At 32.6% G+C, this 16909-nt stretch overlaps 1 protein-coding gene across 7 annotated transcripts in view; it reads left to right on the top strand.

Moving 5' to 3' along the window:
- Window positions 1-16909, top strand: part of NBEA (neurobeachin) — a 796125-nt gene that overhangs the window by 166455 nt on the left and 612761 nt on the right. For all 7 annotated transcript variants that reach the window (XM_074216034.1, XM_074216037.1, XM_074216036.1 and 4 more), the window contains 4 exons: window positions 8763-8842; window positions 9631-9693; window positions 9787-9884; window positions 14269-14361. In XM_074216034.1, the coding sequence (XP_074072135.1) occupies window positions 8763-8842; window positions 9631-9693; window positions 9787-9884; window positions 14269-14361 (334 nt within the window). The remainder of the gene's footprint in view (window positions 1-8762; window positions 8843-9630; window positions 9694-9786; window positions 9885-14268; window positions 14362-16909) is intronic.

The raw sequence follows: 16909 nt of genomic DNA, 5'->3' as shown, positions 1-16909 counted from the left end.
TATATTTCAGCATTTTATTGGATATTCTCACCATTTTTCCTTCCTGATGTATTTTAGTATTTTATATGTTTTTATATATTCGACAGAAATAATTCTGTGGTGATATGATTGCTAAAACGCTATGTAAATGAATTAATTTAACTGATATTGTCATTTTTATTGTCACAACATAACCATAAGCAATGAATATTTCTCTAGTAATCTATGACTAGATAGATTGGCACCATATCTTTTTAAATTAATTTTTATTAAAGATATTATTTGAGTTTTACAATTTCCCCCCAATCTTACCCGCCCCCCCCCCCCCCCCGGAAAGCAATCTGTCAGTCTTTACTTTGTTTCCATATTGTACCTTGATCCAAATTGGATGTGATGAGAGAGAAATCATATTCTTAAAGAAGAGACAGGAAGTTTAAGAGGTAACAAGATCAGACAATAAGATATCTGTTTTTTTTTCCCCCTAAATTAAAGGGAATAGTCCTTGAACTTTGTTCAAACTCCACAGCTACTTATCTGGATACAAATGGCACTCTCCTTTGCAAACAGCCCAAAATTGTTCCCGATTGTTGCACTGATGGAATGAGCGAGTCCATCAAGGTCGATCATCACTCCCATGTTGCTGTTAGGGTATACACACAGTGTTTTTCTGGTTCTTCTCATCTCACTCAGCATCAATTCATGCAAATCCTTCCAGGCTTCCCTGAAATCCTGTCCCTCCTGGTTTCTAATAGAACAATAGTGTTCCATGCCATACATATACCACAGAACTCTTTTGTGCTTGTATCCATTTGAGGTTTCTCATTGAAACATGAAATAATTTTTTAAATTTTAATTTATAATTTAAATATTTTATTATTTGTTTTTCCAACTACTTGTAATGGTAGTTTTTACCAATCTTTTTTGTTTGTTTGTTTGTTTGTTTGTTTTTACAAGGCTATGGGGTTAAGTGCCCAAGGTCACAGAGCTAGGTAATTATTAAATGTCAGGTCCTCCTCACTCCAGGGCCAGTGCTCTATTCATTGTGCTACCTAGCTGCCCCACCAATTATTATTTTTTTAGCAAAATTTTGAGTTTTACAATTTTTCTCCTACCCTCCCTCCCTCCCTCCCCCTGACTGAAAGCAAGCTGATAAAGGCTCTATATTTATAACATGTTAAACATAGATTGATATTTTTTTGAAAACTATTTGCAAGGACTAGGTTAACATAAATTGATACTGGACATGTTGTGAGAGAAGAATCAGTTCTCAATAGAAGAAAGAAAACATTAGAGAGATAAAAATTACATAATAGATAAGACAGCTTTTAAAATTGAAGATAATAAGCTTTGGTCTTCATTTAAACTCTGGAGTTCCTTCTCTGCATATGGATGCTGTTTTCCATCCCAAGTCTTTAATGATTGTACTACTGAAATGAACAAGTCTATTGGGGTTGATCCTCATCCCATGTTGTTGTTAGTATGTATAATGTTTTGGTTCTGCTCATTTCACTCAACATTAATTCAGGCAAGTCATTCCAGGCTTTTCTGAAATCCCATCCCTCATGAGTTCTTATAGAAAAATAGTGTTCTATCACATACATATACCACAATTTGTTTAGCCATTCCCTAATTGATGGGCATTCCCTCAATTGCCAATTCTTTGCCACTACAAAAAGAGCTGCTACAGATAGTTTTGTACAAGTGGGATTTTTATCCTTTTTCACGATCTCTCTTTAGAATATAAATCCAATAGATGTATTGGTAGATCAAAGAGTTTGCATGTAATATTTTTTATTGCTCTTTGGGCATAATTCCAAATTGCTCTCCAGAAATGTTGGATCAGTTTATAACTCCACTGACGATGCATATGTCCCAGTTTTCCCCACATCCCTCTAACACTGATTATATTCCTTTCTAGTCTTATTGGCCAATCTGAGAAGTGTGAGGTGGTACTTCAGAGATGTTTTATTTGCATTTCTCTAATCAGTTATGATTTAGAGCAATTTTTATGACTACACATAACTTTGAATTCTTTGAGAATTGCTTTTTCATATCCTTTGACCATTTATTAATTGCTATTTTTATGACACAAGTCTCTGTAAATTTTAGAAATGAGTCCTTTGTCAGAAACACTAGTTATAAAAATTGTTTCACAACTTAATATATTCCTTTTAATCTTAGTTGTAGTGGTTTTGTTTGTGTAAAAACTTTTAATTTGATGCAATCAAAATTACCCAGTTTGTTTTCTATAATGTTCTCTATCTCATCTTTGATCATAAACTGTTCCCCTTTCCATATCTCTGGCAAGCAAACTATTCCTTGTTCTCCTAATTGGCTTATTATATTCTTTTATGTCTAAATCTTGCACCTGTTTTGACTTCATCTTGGTAAAGGGTGTGAGATGTTGGTCTGTGCCTAGTTTCTGCCATACTATCTTCCCAGCATATGTCCATGCATTTGTCCCAGGTTTTCCCAGCAGTTTCTATTGAAGAGTCAGATTTTATCCCTGAAGCTGGGATCTTTGGGTTTATCAAATGGTATATTACTGTAATAATTTACTGTTGTCCCTTGTTTCCATCTAATCTATTCCATTGATCCACTACTCTATTTCTTAACCAGTACCAGGTTTAATGATTGAAGCTTTATATTATAGTTTTAGATCTGGTATGGTTAGGCTGCCTTCCTTTGCATTTTTCTCATTAGTTCCCTTGACATTCTTGACCTTTTCTTCTTCCATATGAATTTAATTACTATTTTTTCTAGTTCACTAAAGTAATTTTTTGGAAGTTTGATTGGTATAGCACTCAATAAGTAATTTAATTTAGGTAGAATTGTCATTTTTATTATATTAGCTCAGCCTAACATTGAGCAATTGACATTTGCTCAGTTATTTAATCTGATTTTATTTTTATGAAAAGTATTTTTTCTATTTGTTTTCATAAATTTTCTAAGTTTGCCTAGGCAGGTAGATTCTCAAGTTTTTTTTTTATCTTGTCTAAAATTATTTTAGATGGGATTTCTCTTTCTATCTCTTGATGCTGTATCTTGTTAGTAATATGTAGAAATGCTAAGAATTTATGTGGGTTTATTTTATTTCCTGTGACTTTGCTATAGTTGTTAATTGTTTCAAGGAATTTTTTAGATGATTTTCTAGGATTTTCTAAGTATACCATCATATCATCTGCAAAAAGTGAGAATTTTGTTTCTTCATCATAATTTTGATTCCTTTAATTTCTTTTTCTTTTATTCTAAAGCTAACATTTCTAATGCAATATTGAATAATAGTGGAGTTAACAGGCATCTTGTTTCACCCCTGATCTTACTGGGAATGCTTCTAATTTATTCCTATTACATATAATACTTGTTGACGATTTCAGATAGATACTGAAGGAACACTCCATTTACTCCTATTCTGTCTATGTTTTTAAGTAGGAATGGGTACTGTATTTTCTCAAAAATTTTTCTGGCTCTATTGAGATAATCTTATGATTTCTGTTAGGTTTGTTATTGATATGGTCAACTATGCTGATAATTTTCCTTAACCCATCCTTCATTCCTGGTATAAATCCTGTTTTATTATAGTGGTTTATCCTAGTGATAACTTGCTGTAATTGCTTTGCTAATATTTTATTTAAAAATTTTACATTCACTTTAATTAGGGAAATTGGTCTGTAATTTTCTTTCCGTGTTTTAAATCTTCTTGGTTTAGGTGTTGGCATCATATTGGTGTCATAAAAGGAATTTGGCAAACCTTCTTCACTTGTTTTTTTAGATAGTTTATTTAGAATTGGAACCAAATTGTTCCTTGAATGTTTGGTAGAATTTACTTGTTAAAATATCTGACCCTCAAGATTTTTTTCCTTAGGAAGTTCATTGATGGCTTCACATGCTTGCTCTGGCAGGGGTGCCCCTGCTGATCCTTCAAGTTGTGCCCAGTGCTCCCCAGGGTGTAAGTCAGGAAATTGCCCCTGCTGCCGTGAGCTGTGGCTCCCAGTGCCCTGGGGCTACCTTCTGGACGCTGAAGTTCCTTCACTCTGGCGGCCGTCCCTCTAAACCCGTGGAGTGGAGCCTTTCCGTTCTTTTCCAGGTTACCTTGGCCTGGGGAATTGCCTCACTGGATCCCTCTGTGGGTTCTGTCTCTCAAAAATTCAGAGTCCTTATTTTTAAGTTTTGAGAGATAGCACCTAAGAGAGGATCATCTCCTGTCACCATCTTGCCTGCTATATTTAATTTACTCTTTTAACTTGGGTAATTCATATTTTTGTAAATATTCATCCATTTCACTTAGATTACAAATTTATTGGCAAACAGATGAACAAAATAGTTCCAAATTATTACTTTAATTTCTTCCTCTTTGGTGGTGAATTCTTTTCATTTTTGATACTAGCAATTTGGTTTTCTTCTTTCTTTTTTTAATCAAATTAACCACAGTTTTATCTATTTTATTGATTTTTCAAAAACTCAGATCTTAGTTTTATTTATTAGTTTATTTGTTTTCTTGCTTTAGATTTTATTAAATTTCACCTTTAATTTTTCAGAATTTCTAATTTGGTATTTAGTTGGGTATTTTTAGTTTGTTGTTTAACTTTTTAGTTTAATGCTCACTTCATTGATCTCTTCTTTCTCTATTTTATTCATGTATAGATTTAGAGAGATAATATATCCCCTAATAACTGTATCCCATAAGTTTTGGTATGTTGTTTCATTTTTGTCATTATCTTGAATGGATGAAATCATGATTTCTTTCTGTGATTTGTTGCTTGATCCATTAATGTGTTAAAATTAGGATATTTAGTTTCCAATTAGTTTTAGATTTATCTCTCCATGGCCTGTTATTCCCATGTGATTTTTATTGCATCATGGTCTGAAAAGAATGCATTTAATATTTCTGCCTTTTGGCATTTGATTAAGTGGCTTTTGTGCCCTTAATACACGGTCAATTTTTGTGTAATACCATGTACCGCAGGGAAAAAAAAGCATATTCCTTTCTATCCCCAGCCAATTTTCTTCAGGGGTCATATTATAACTAAGTTTTCTAACATTCTGTTTACCTCCCTAACTTCCTTCTTGTTTATTGTATGGTTAGATTTATATAATTATGAGAGAGAGAGCTTGAGATCCCCCAACCAGTAGAGTTTTGCTGTATCTACCTGCTACTCATTTATATTTTTCTCTTATGAATTTTGATGCTATACTGCTTGGTGCATATACATTTAGTATTTTAATTTATTGTCTATGGTATCCTTTAGACGGATGTTATTTCCTTCCTTATCACTTTTAATGAGATCTATTTTTGCAATTGCTTTGTCTGAGATAAGGATTGCTACTCCTGCTTTCTTTTCACTTCAGCTAAAGAATAATAATTTTTGCTCTAACCTTTTACCTTTACTCTATGTTTATATCTCTCCCCTTCACATGCATTTCTTGTAAGCAGTATATTGTAGGATTCTGGTGTTTGTTTGTTTTTTTATCAACTCTGTTATCTGCTTCAGTTTTATGGGAGAGTTCATCCCATTCACATTCATGTTATAATTGCTAACTGTTTATAATAGCTCTAATAGCTATTTATAATAACTATTTCCCCTCCATTTATATTTTCCCCCCTTCTTTCACTTTATCTGTCCTTCCTGGTGTTTGCTTCTGAATACTACCTCCCTAAATGTGTTTCCTCCTTCCATCCATGACCCTTCCTTTTCTTTCCTCTTTCCCTTTTCCCAGACTTCCTCCCTCCCTTCTATCATTTCCTCCTCCCTCCCTCCCTTTTCCTTTCCTATTACTTGAAAGGTAAGATAAATTTCTAAACTCAAATGTCTGCCTTAATCCCTCTTTGAACCAAATTTGCTGAGAGTAAGATTCAGGAGTTCTCACTTCCTCTCTTCTTTCCCTCTAGTGCAATAGGTCTTTTGTACTTCTTCCTGTGATGCAATTTACCTCATTCAACCTCCCCACTTCCTCCTGTCTCTTTACAGTTCCCTGTTTTTAATTAAATAATTATTTTTAAAATAACTTCATTAAAGTCATGGACATACCATTAATGTCCATACCTTCAGCCTAAATATATTCCCTCTGTTAGGGGTACAGTTCTAAAGAGTTATGAGAATTTCCCTCCAAGATAGGGATGTAACAGTTCAATCTTATTGGATAATGCATTTTTTTTCTTTTTCCCTGTTTCCCTTTTCATGTTTCTCTTGAGTCTGCTGTTTGAAGATCAAATTTTCTGTTTAGCTCTGGTCTTTTCATCAGGAAAATTTTAAAGTCACCTATTTCATTCAATGTCTGTCTTTTCCTTTGAAAGTGAAGGCTCTTGGGGCGGCTAGGTGGCATAGTGGATAAAGCACTGGCCCTAGAGTTAGGAGTACCTGGGTTCAAATCTGGTCTCAGACTCTTAATAATTACCTAGCTGTGTGGCCTTGGGCAAGCCACTTAACCCCATTGCCTTGCAAAAAAAGGAAAAAAAGAAAGTGAAGGCTCAGTTTTGCTGGGTAGTGGATTCTTGGTTGTAATCCATGCTCCCATGCTCTCCAGAATATCATATTCCAGGCCCTTTGATTCCTTGATGTTGATGCAGCTGGGTCTTATATAATGCTGACTTTGGCTCCTTGTTATTTGAATTGCTTGTTTCTGGCCACTTGAAGGATTTTTTCCCCTGATCTGATAATTCTGAAGTTGGATCACAGTGTTCTTGGTGTTTTCATTTTGGATCCCTTTCAGGACGGGTTATTCTTTTGATGACTATGTTTTTACCTTTTTTAACATCTTTTATGCTTTTTCCTTGTCATGCCGCCCCCCCCCCCCCAAGTTCTAATTTTTCTTCCACAACATGACAAATATGGTATGGAATTATTTTAAACACAATTTTACATGTGCAACTTTTACCAGTTTATTTGCTGGCATTGGGATGGGCAGAGTAGGGAGAGTGATAGAAAAACGTGAAACTCATAAACTTGGAAATGGATAAATAAAAACTGCCTTTGCTTATAATTGGAAAAATTAAATAAAATTTCAAAAAGATGTTATAACATCTCCTGATTGGGCATTTTCATTGGTTGATCCTCATGCACGAAATACTCTGTCTTCTTATCTCCATGTCTCAGTATCCATACTTTCTTTCAAAATTTAGCTTAAATCTCAATTTATGCAAAAAGCCTTTCTTAGTTCTGCTTAATTTTGAAGTCTTCTTTTGGGATTATTCCCAATTTATCCTGTATGTAAAAGCTTAGGACATCGTTATTTGCATTTTTATTTTACCCAATTATAATGCAAAGTTTTTGAGGAAGAATTTGGATTTTTTACTTTTCTTGGTTTCCCTGGGGTTAAAGCACAGTGCTTGGCACATAGTATATGCTTAATAAATTCTTCTTTGCTGATTAAATCTAGTATGTTATGTTTAATTATGGATTGTTTGTTTTTGCAACAAAATAAACAAATTGGAGAATGTCCAAAGAAGATCAAGCAGGATTCTGAGAATTTTAGACAGCATTCTTTTCAAGAATTAGCATTTAAATAAACTGATGTAGTTAGTTAGAAGAAAGGCTTTCAAAAGTTCTGGAATTGTGGTTGCTCATTGCATTGATCAGTGTTTCTAAACCTTTATGAATTTGGGGTGAAAATTTTGGACAGGGCCAGTTTTAGAATTTGTGTTGCTTGACTATGCATATTATATTTCCTTTCAGTACATAGGAAAGAAAAAAAAGGTTTATTGAAAAAAATTAAAACTTTTAAAAAAGGAGATAACTGTTTAGGTTTTTAAAGGACTATGATGTAGACAAGGGAATATATTTTTTTTTCTGCTCAACACCATAATACAGTTGTTGGAATAATGTTGGAATAAACTTGAAGGAGTTTGATTTAACCTCAGTTAAGAAAAAAAAATCCAAGAGCTTCTCAAGTTAGCTTTGTCTAGATAATAAAATGAGCTAATTTACCAAATTAGTGTACTCCTAATCATTGAAAGCCTTATATCAGTTTTCATATTTTAAAGGGGATTCCTTTTTTGAGTAATGCTTTTATTAATGATCTAAGTTCCTTTAGATTAATGGAACTTTTGAAGTAAGTTTCCTTTGGTTGAATTTTTCCATTGAGAATCTTTGAAAAGGGAGCAATTAAGTGGCATAGCGGATAGAACACTGATCCTGGAGTCAGAGGAATTGAGTTTAAATTCAGCCTCAGACACTTAATAATTACCTACCTGTGTGACCTTGGGCCAGTCATTTAACCACTTTGCAACTGCCCTCCCCCATGAGTGGAATTATTGAAAACTGAAAATGATTTTTAAATTAAAATGTATTTTCTTTGTTCTCCTTAGTACCATCTGTTCATAATCTGAGGGGTCACTGCCCATTAATAATTTCAAGTTGATAAAACATGAAAAGTTAAAAAGTTGGATTTGATGATGTTATTGTAAAAATATACAATAAAATTTTCTAAACTGTTTTGATCTTGAAGTATTTTTAGTTTGAAATACTATAGTTATCCTCTTAAATCTCATTCTTCTAGATCTGATATCTATCTTACAAGATACAGCAAATTTGGAGAAATTCTTACAGCTAGATAGAGAAAATTTAAACCCATTTTCACACACTTAATGAAAGTATTTCCAATGTTTTTAAAGTTTCCTTTATCACCAGAGTTGAAATTTCCCCTAGAAAACCCTTATTCATATTATATAGTGCATTTTATAGGCAACCTTGGTATATGATCTCTGAAGCACAGAAAAATCTGATATTCTTTAAGAGAATTGCATAAAGATAATATAAAATAATATTGCTTGTGTTTTATTCTAGATGGTCCCCGACCCTCACAAAAAGAAATTATATCATTAAGGGCATTTATGCTGCTTTTTTTGAAGCAGCTAATATTAAAGGTAAGCATGATTCATCGGGGTTTTTTTGTTTTTGAGAAATTATAATTTTTACATCTTAATATCTGAGATACTTATAAATCTTTATCATGATGATAAAAAAATAACCTACTAGAAATGTTTTAGTTTTATCAAAATTATATAAATGGTACTTGACTTTTGTAAAACTTAATATTTCTCATATTTTCTTTAAGAAAATAATTTTTGGGGCGGCTAGGTGGTATAGTGGATAAAGCACTGGCCCTGGAGGCAGGAGTACTTGGGTTCAAATCTGGTCTCAGACGCTTAATAATTACTTAGCTGTGTGGCCTTGGGCAAGCCACTTAACCCCGTTTGCTTGCAAAAAAACCTAAAAAAAACAAATTTTCCCAGGGAGTAGATATGTTGAATAGTTAAAAAAAAAGTGCCATTGTAAACATAATAATTGAACATATATGTTATAGGTTATAACTTCATTGACAAATAGTGAATAGAAAAATGTAATTTGAATGTAATCATAAGTTGCCTAAAAGTGAACAGACATTTGATTGTGGCTGTCATCACACTATAGTGATATTTTTTACCATTTAAATGTGATATTTTGGTTTTGGATTTTCTTAAATTTAGTTATATGTAAGGTTTATAATGTTGGAGCTATTTTACTCTGTGAAGTAAGAAACAGTTTTAAAGTCTATAACAGAATTGCCATTTGGCTATAATTTGTGTTCTTCTACATTGTAGTTATTCTATTGTTTTCTTAATTGGTAAATATTTCTTATTTTACTTAACAAAAAAATACCTTTTTTTATTAGGATCGAGGGGTCAAGGAAGATGAACTTCAGAGCATATTAAATTATTTGCTAACAATGCATGAGGTAAATTTTATGGGTATTATTTGCATTCTTAATTTTACAATTTATCATATAACTAAATTTGACATGTAAACTATTGCTGATCCTTCCTTGTAGGATGAAAACATACATGATGTGTTGCAGTTATTAGTGGCTCTGATGTCAGAACATCCAGCCTCAATGATACCTGCCTTTGATCAAAGAAATGGAATACGGTGAGATAATATCTTTAAGCATCAAAATTGAGTATTTGCAGAGCTACACAGAAAAGTAATTGTCTGATTGACTTACTTTTCCAGATGAGGCAACTGAAATAATAAAGTATGGGCATACCTTTTAATTCATATGGAGTGGAATGGAGCAGACTAAAAGTGTTTATTAGTGAAATAATAAATTGAGAAGTATTTAAAAATATGTAGGATCTTGGGAAAATAAAAGTATTCATTAAATTTGATACGGTTAGGAGGAGGCAAGTCAGGAAAAAAGATTTAAAGATGAACTAATGTGAATAAATGTAATGTCAATTTTTAGAGGAGAGATAATGGTAAAATTAAGCTTTCTAGTGATATTTAGTATTGGAAAGAATCCCACATCTCAGAGAATTTAAGAATCTTCTTGATATAGAACTTACTTTTCTTGGCTTACATAATCCAAAACTTGTGTTTCTTTCTTCAGATTATTGTAATAACTGTCCCCCATGACAAGACTCAACTCAGAAACACTGTTAATAAATCTGTGAATTAGACCAGATATTCTCGAAATATATTTGAAATTATATCTCAGAGTTGCTGAATAAATACCCCTTGACTCAGGAATACTAGGTCTGTACCTCAAAGAGATAAAAGAAGGATAAAAGGACCAATATATAATGGTGGAATTCAACTTGTTTGTACCAGTTTAGCAGAACTGATAGCTAATTTTATGTTGAGTTTGGCAGTTAAATTGCAACAGTTAAAATCGTACTAGTAATTAGAGTTCTCACTCAGGTGGGCACCTGGGCAATGGCGCACTGTAGAAATCACAAATTTATATCCCTTACTTTTTTTTTAATGTTCATCTGCCCCACAGTGTTTTCTAGTAATGTTCAAATATGAAAAAAATTGACGAAACTATGCTTGTAATAATTATTTATTCATTTCTTAAAACTCATTAATCCTTTGATTAGCTACTACATTTTAATTCCCTCATTTTTGTTTCTTCAGTAAACAAATATATAATGTAAAGAGAAAAATTGCCAAACAACCAGTGGATGACAAGTTGTCATTTGTTTCTGCTTTGTGTTACACCCAAAATTCCCTTGGGATATTATGAATACACTGGTGTTCCCCAAATGATTAAAGCAAAAGGAAACTGAGTCATAATGAACCACTAGAAATATAGATTTCAAGGGTCATTTTATCTCCCATTTCAGAAACCTTGGAAGTAAAAGAAAAAAAGAATTAGAATAGGTAGAATGAGTTTAGGTTCTGCATTTGTTACAACATGGACTGCTTTTGCTCCCTAAGGATATATTTGCTTACTGTGAGTAAAATAACATCATGTAGTTTTATGTACCTCTTTTATTGGGTATTTTGAGTGTTAAATTTGAGTTTTAAATGCATGAAATATTACACTACCTTTTGGTATCTTTTTGTATAGTTAAAACAGTCATGAGGGCAGTAAACCAGTTGTTAATTTATTTTAATCCCATGACTGCCTATGTGTACAAGAAAATTTACTTCTGCTCTTTTTGTAGGGACAAAGAACTGGAAACTAATTAGTTGTACATCTATTGGGGAATGACTGAACAAATTATGATATATATATATATGTGTATATATATATATACACACACATATATATATATATATACACACACACATGTAATAATTCTGTTGTGGCAACAGAAATGTTGAAATGGAGGGAGGATTTCAGAGAAATCTGGAAATACTTATATGAATAGTTATGTATTAAATGAGCAGAAGCAGGAAAACAGTTTATACAATAAAATGTACTTGGTAACTCTAAACAACTTTGAAAGATTTAAAAACTGAATAATGTATAATGACCAACTAGAGGGGTGGTTGGATGCTGTTGTGGAGAGTGCACTGGCCCTGGAGTCAGAAGGACCTGAGTTCAAATCTAGCCTCAGACACGTAATAATTACCTAGCTGTGTGACCTTGGGCAAGTCACTTAAACCCATTGCCTTAAATAAAATTTAAAAGCAAAAAATAATGACCAACTAGAATTCTTTGAAAACTGATGAGGTTGTATTCTTCCTACCTCCTGAAATCCAGATGATGACTTCAAGATGCAGAATGAGAAATTTTTGAAGTTGAGCAATTTAGGAATTTATTTTGCTTGGTTTTTCATATTTTGTTAAAAAAAACAACTTGTTTCCTTTCCTGTCTTGAGAAAATAGGCAAGAAGAAAAATTAAAGCTTTTCCAAAAAAAAAATTAAGTTAGAGTGTAAATGGTTTTTTTTTTTTCTGCAGGAGGCCTTTTGTAATCCCTCTAACTGGTCTGTTGTTCTCTGAGAGATATACCTTTCAAATCTATTCTGTATATATATACCTATTCATATGCATATCATCTCCCACATACCAACTAGCAGGTCTACGCAGTTTTAGATATTGTGTTCTTAGTACTCATCACTACCTCTAGCCAGCACATACTAGGCACTTCATTTTTTTTCTTTTTCTTTTATATTTTTCCTTTTCTTTTTATTTTCATTTTTTACAAGGCAGTCGGGTTATAAGTGACTTTCACAAGGTCACAACTAGTAAGGATCAAGTGTCCAAGATCAGATTTGAACTCAGGAGTCCTCTATTCACTGTGCCACCTATCTGCCCCAGCATTTAATTTTTTAAAAATTTATTTTCAAATATTTTATTTTTTAAGTTAAATGAAAATTTTTAATGTTTTTAAAAATATTTTTAGTTCCAAATTCTTTTTCTCCCTTTTTTACCCTCTAACTTCTTTAAGACAAGCACTTTGATATGTTATATATGTGTAATCATGCGAAATACACTGACATATTAGTCATTTTGTGAAAGAAAATTAAATAAACTCAAGAAAAATGATTTAAAAAAGTATGTTTTAGTCTGCTTTCAGATTCTAAGCAGTTCTTTCTCTGGAGCTGAATAGCATTTTTCATCCTGAACTGTATTGCTGAGTAGCTACATCCTAGGCAGTAATAAAAACTTGTTGGTTGTTCATTTGTGAAGTAACCCTAATGACTTTTTAGATCATTTCCAATTTTGAAATAATGCAATTCACACCAAGATGGAATTTAGAAAAACTAGGGATTAAGTAAAGCATCTATGAAATCTCCTAAACGGACTAAATGACCAACAATGAAATGTTTTTAATACCTACTTTGTATAGAACAAAGTGCTAGACATTAGACATTGGCAAAACTGCATTTCTGTCATCAAGGAGTTTGTCTCCAATAGAGATGCATCATATTAAGTTACATGTATATTAAGTTATAAAAAAGGTGGAAGAAAAGGGCTTGTAATTTGCTACTTCTCATAATTAGGAAGAGTGTTAAAGGAGACTGTTAAAACAAGAAAGTGTGGGGAAAATGGACATTGGTTGTACTTTATTGTCATTTGAACTAAACAAAGGAGTAATGAATACATATTTTGGAATAGAAATACCTAAAAATGAAAAAAATAAGTGAGGATAGAGTGTAGGTTAAGAAGTAGGTATGACCAGGTTGGGAATAGTCAAATAGTCATAAGCTCTTTGTTTCCAAAGAGCAGAGGTGGAGAAGAGAAGAGAGAATAATATTAGTTGGGGAGTAGTCTTAGGCAGAACAAAATTCCTCATCTCTAGGAGGGAATCAAAAGAAAGAAGAAAAAGGAAAGAATTGTAACCTAAGAGTATCTTTCGATTGAGATATGAATGAACAAAAATTATTTTTGAATATAATATTTTTGCACTGTAGGAAATGATGAAAGAGATGATTCCAAAAGTAATGATATATACATTGAATATATTGAAGCACATTGAAATGAGGAGAAATAGGAGAATATTTTATACAAAGACAACATTTAATGAAAATAACTGCATAATTTAAGAACTCTAATCAATGCAATAATCAATTAAGTTTCCTGAGAACTTATGATAAAACATGCTTTCTGTTTATTGAGAGAAGTGAGGAACTATATAGCTTAAGAAGACATTTTGGACATGGTCGTTACATTGCTCTATTGAACTTGTTTATACTTATATGTTAGGAGGTTGATTTCATTTTATTTTTTTGTCCTTCTGTTTTTTAACTTTGGACAAAATGATGGAGAGAGGAGTTAGTGATAGTGATGTCAGGAAAAAAGAACTCTGAAGTATTATGTGGATATTACTATATACTTTAGAAAAACAAGTGCCATGAAATTGAGATTCATATTTCCATTTGGAAATGTTCTTGTTATTTATATTCCTTTAGAATAAAAATTAAAAATATTAAAGATAAGCTAATGCAGTTTCCCATTGTCATAATTTCCATAGAAATAATGAGTGAAACTTCAGTTTTTTGTTTTTTTCTTAGGATGCAGACAATAAAAGAATGTTCTTAGCAGATAATTAATACTATGAATATTTTGTTTCTTCTTAGAGTGATCTACAAATTGTTGGCTTCCAAAAGTGAAAGTATTTGGGTTCAAGCTCTGAAGGTATTAGGATACTTTCTCAAACACTTGGGTCACAAGTAAGTTATTTTTTAAAGTAAATTATAGGAATATCAAATGGGAATAGTTCTTTTTAAATCTAAATGAGTCAAAGTCATACAATAAAAGGAACATGGTGACTGCTTTGTGAGAAATAAAAAATAATTGTAATGATTTTAAAATTTGAACTGACTTCCTAATTTTAAGGGTCATGGATGTTTAAAATATGATTTTTAAAATTTCATTGTTTATTTTTAATGATAAAATATTTGCATGCTGTTGAAATATCTTTCTTCTAGGGGACTGACAATCTCTCTGTCACTAAATCAAAAGGTTTCTTCATTCAATTTCCCATATTCACTGTGGCATTTGACACAACTGTTAATCCCTTCCTGATATATTTCCCTTCATTGTCTTGACTGTCTACTCCATTATCATAGTCCTAGAATGTTCTTGACCATTCCTTTTTTCACTTTTGCTTTTCCTCTTCTTGTATTTTATTCCTACCTTGAACCTCTTCTCTTTTGTCTCTGAACTCTCTTCTGTGGCACTCATCTGTTATCATGGCTTTCATAAATTAACTTCTATCACGATGGTTGTTAAGTTTGTATTTTTCCTCTCAACTTTTCTCCAGAACTCCATTTTCTTATTGCCATTTGGCTGTTAAGGGTATCTACCTGAATAATTAGTTGATACTTCAAATTTAACATATACATAACTGGAATGCTCTTTCGCCTTCAAACTGTCACTTACACCTATATGTTCACGCTTCTCTTATTCTTCACATCCATCACTTGCAAAGTTTTGTCAGTCCTGTGTCTTTCAGTAACCCTCTTCTGCCCTTTCCTTTTAATTCCCACTGTTCTATACCAACCTTCCTTTCTTTTTACCTTGATTTTTAGTTAGAATTTGATAACCGCCTTGCTTAATTCCAAACCAGATGTTTTTAAATTCAGCCTTTAAAACATTGTTCAAGTAATTTCCCCAATGATTAACTCTGATAATGTTATTCTTCTACTTTAAAAACTTCATTGAGTCCTATTAAACTCTAAACTATTGGATTTCTCTAGTCAACTACACCAACTTATTATATTCTTCTCTTCTTTCCACTTTCTATTCTAGAGGTTGTTCTAAACTTTCTCTCTTCAAAATCTATAGCCAAATTTTTTTTCCCTCTCCCTTTCAGCAAAAAAGACATCTCCTTTTTTATTGAGAATATAGAGGGAACCTTTATTACCCTCTTCTTCCCAATTTTGTCCCTTAAAACACTCTTGCATTATTCTGAATTCTCAATAGATATGACTGTACTAACTGCAGGAGAAGTTGCAAGACTATATCTCTTTAAGGGATTGCTTGCCAGGATAATGGCTGATGACTTGAAAGGCTATTTAGAAAGGGGGTTTATCAACCCATTCAGAAGCTGCAATGAAGAATGCGAAGGAAACTTACTTCAAAAGTTCCATTAATCTAAAGGAACTTAGATCATTTAGGTCACTAAACAGAGTAGGAAGATTTCCCAACCCTGGTAATATGAATAAGGCAGAGGAATAGACAGAAGCAGTGCCAGTAGTGAATTCAGTGGAGGAAATATCAACTGGTCATTTAGTAAGAAATGACAAAGCAAACTAGTCATACATCCATTGGTCGGCAAGCCCATTGCCAATAAAAGACTGCCCAAAGAGGAATTCTGGCAGCATAGCCAAATCTTTACTGGCCTGGGATTGTGGTCTTTTGTGAAAGCTGCCCTTACCAGAATTCCATAGAGCGTTTGATCAGGTAGCCTTCTTTCCACTGACTGACAAGCAAAATTTCTTAGGACTTCAGAAACACACTTTGAGTTTCAGAGTGCTGCTGGGAGTGTCCTTCAAGAGCCAATGAAGCATATCTGGTGTGTTTCCTTGAAGATACTAATCCAGGTATCATCCATACTAAGAGAAAATCTATCATGGCCAAAGAGAATGAGTTGACTTCCATGATACAGGGAGAAAGAATTTAAGGAAAAGCAGTTTTATAGTTTTTGGTAGTAAATTCTATAAAATGCTTTGTTTTTAATTTGTGACCTTTTTTTGTAAGAAACTATAATATGTTACTTACATCATTCCATCTTTCACTCAGGATAATTGGAAAATGTGACTGTTCATAGACCTCAGTTATGTGAGTGAGCATTTTTTGCTCAAGTGACAAGTTGCTAATATTAAGAAGAGATGAATGATATTTCCTTGTTTGTCATGATGTATATTTCATTATGGTAGTTGACTTGATGGTAGCTAAATCAATATATTTACAATCCATTGAAGATAAAGAAAAGAAAGTTCTTGACTCCAAAGTTTTTGGCACTGCTAAATTTTTCAGCATGAGAAATTGATATGATGCTTTTATCATTGGAAATGACATTAAAGAAGAGTCTACTCCATTTTGCCCAGCATAGTAAGGATCATGGGATGTTTCTACATGGCTTGTTTCTGAAATCTTCCATTTAAGTTGTCTCTCCAATTGCAATGATTTCCTTGAGAGCAGGGATTGTCTGTTTTACTATTTGTATCTCTAGTGCTGAGCACAGTTCTTAATAAATCATTCATCCATTCATTC

This window comes from Macrotis lagotis, chromosome 1, assembly GCF_037893015.1.
Source record: "Macrotis lagotis isolate mMagLag1 chromosome 1, bilby.v1.9.chrom.fasta, whole genome shotgun sequence".
In the NCBI taxonomy this organism is placed as follows: Eukaryota; Metazoa; Chordata; class Mammalia; order Peramelemorphia; family Peramelidae; genus Macrotis; species Macrotis lagotis.
This window is presented reverse-complemented; position numbering and strand designations above follow the sequence as displayed.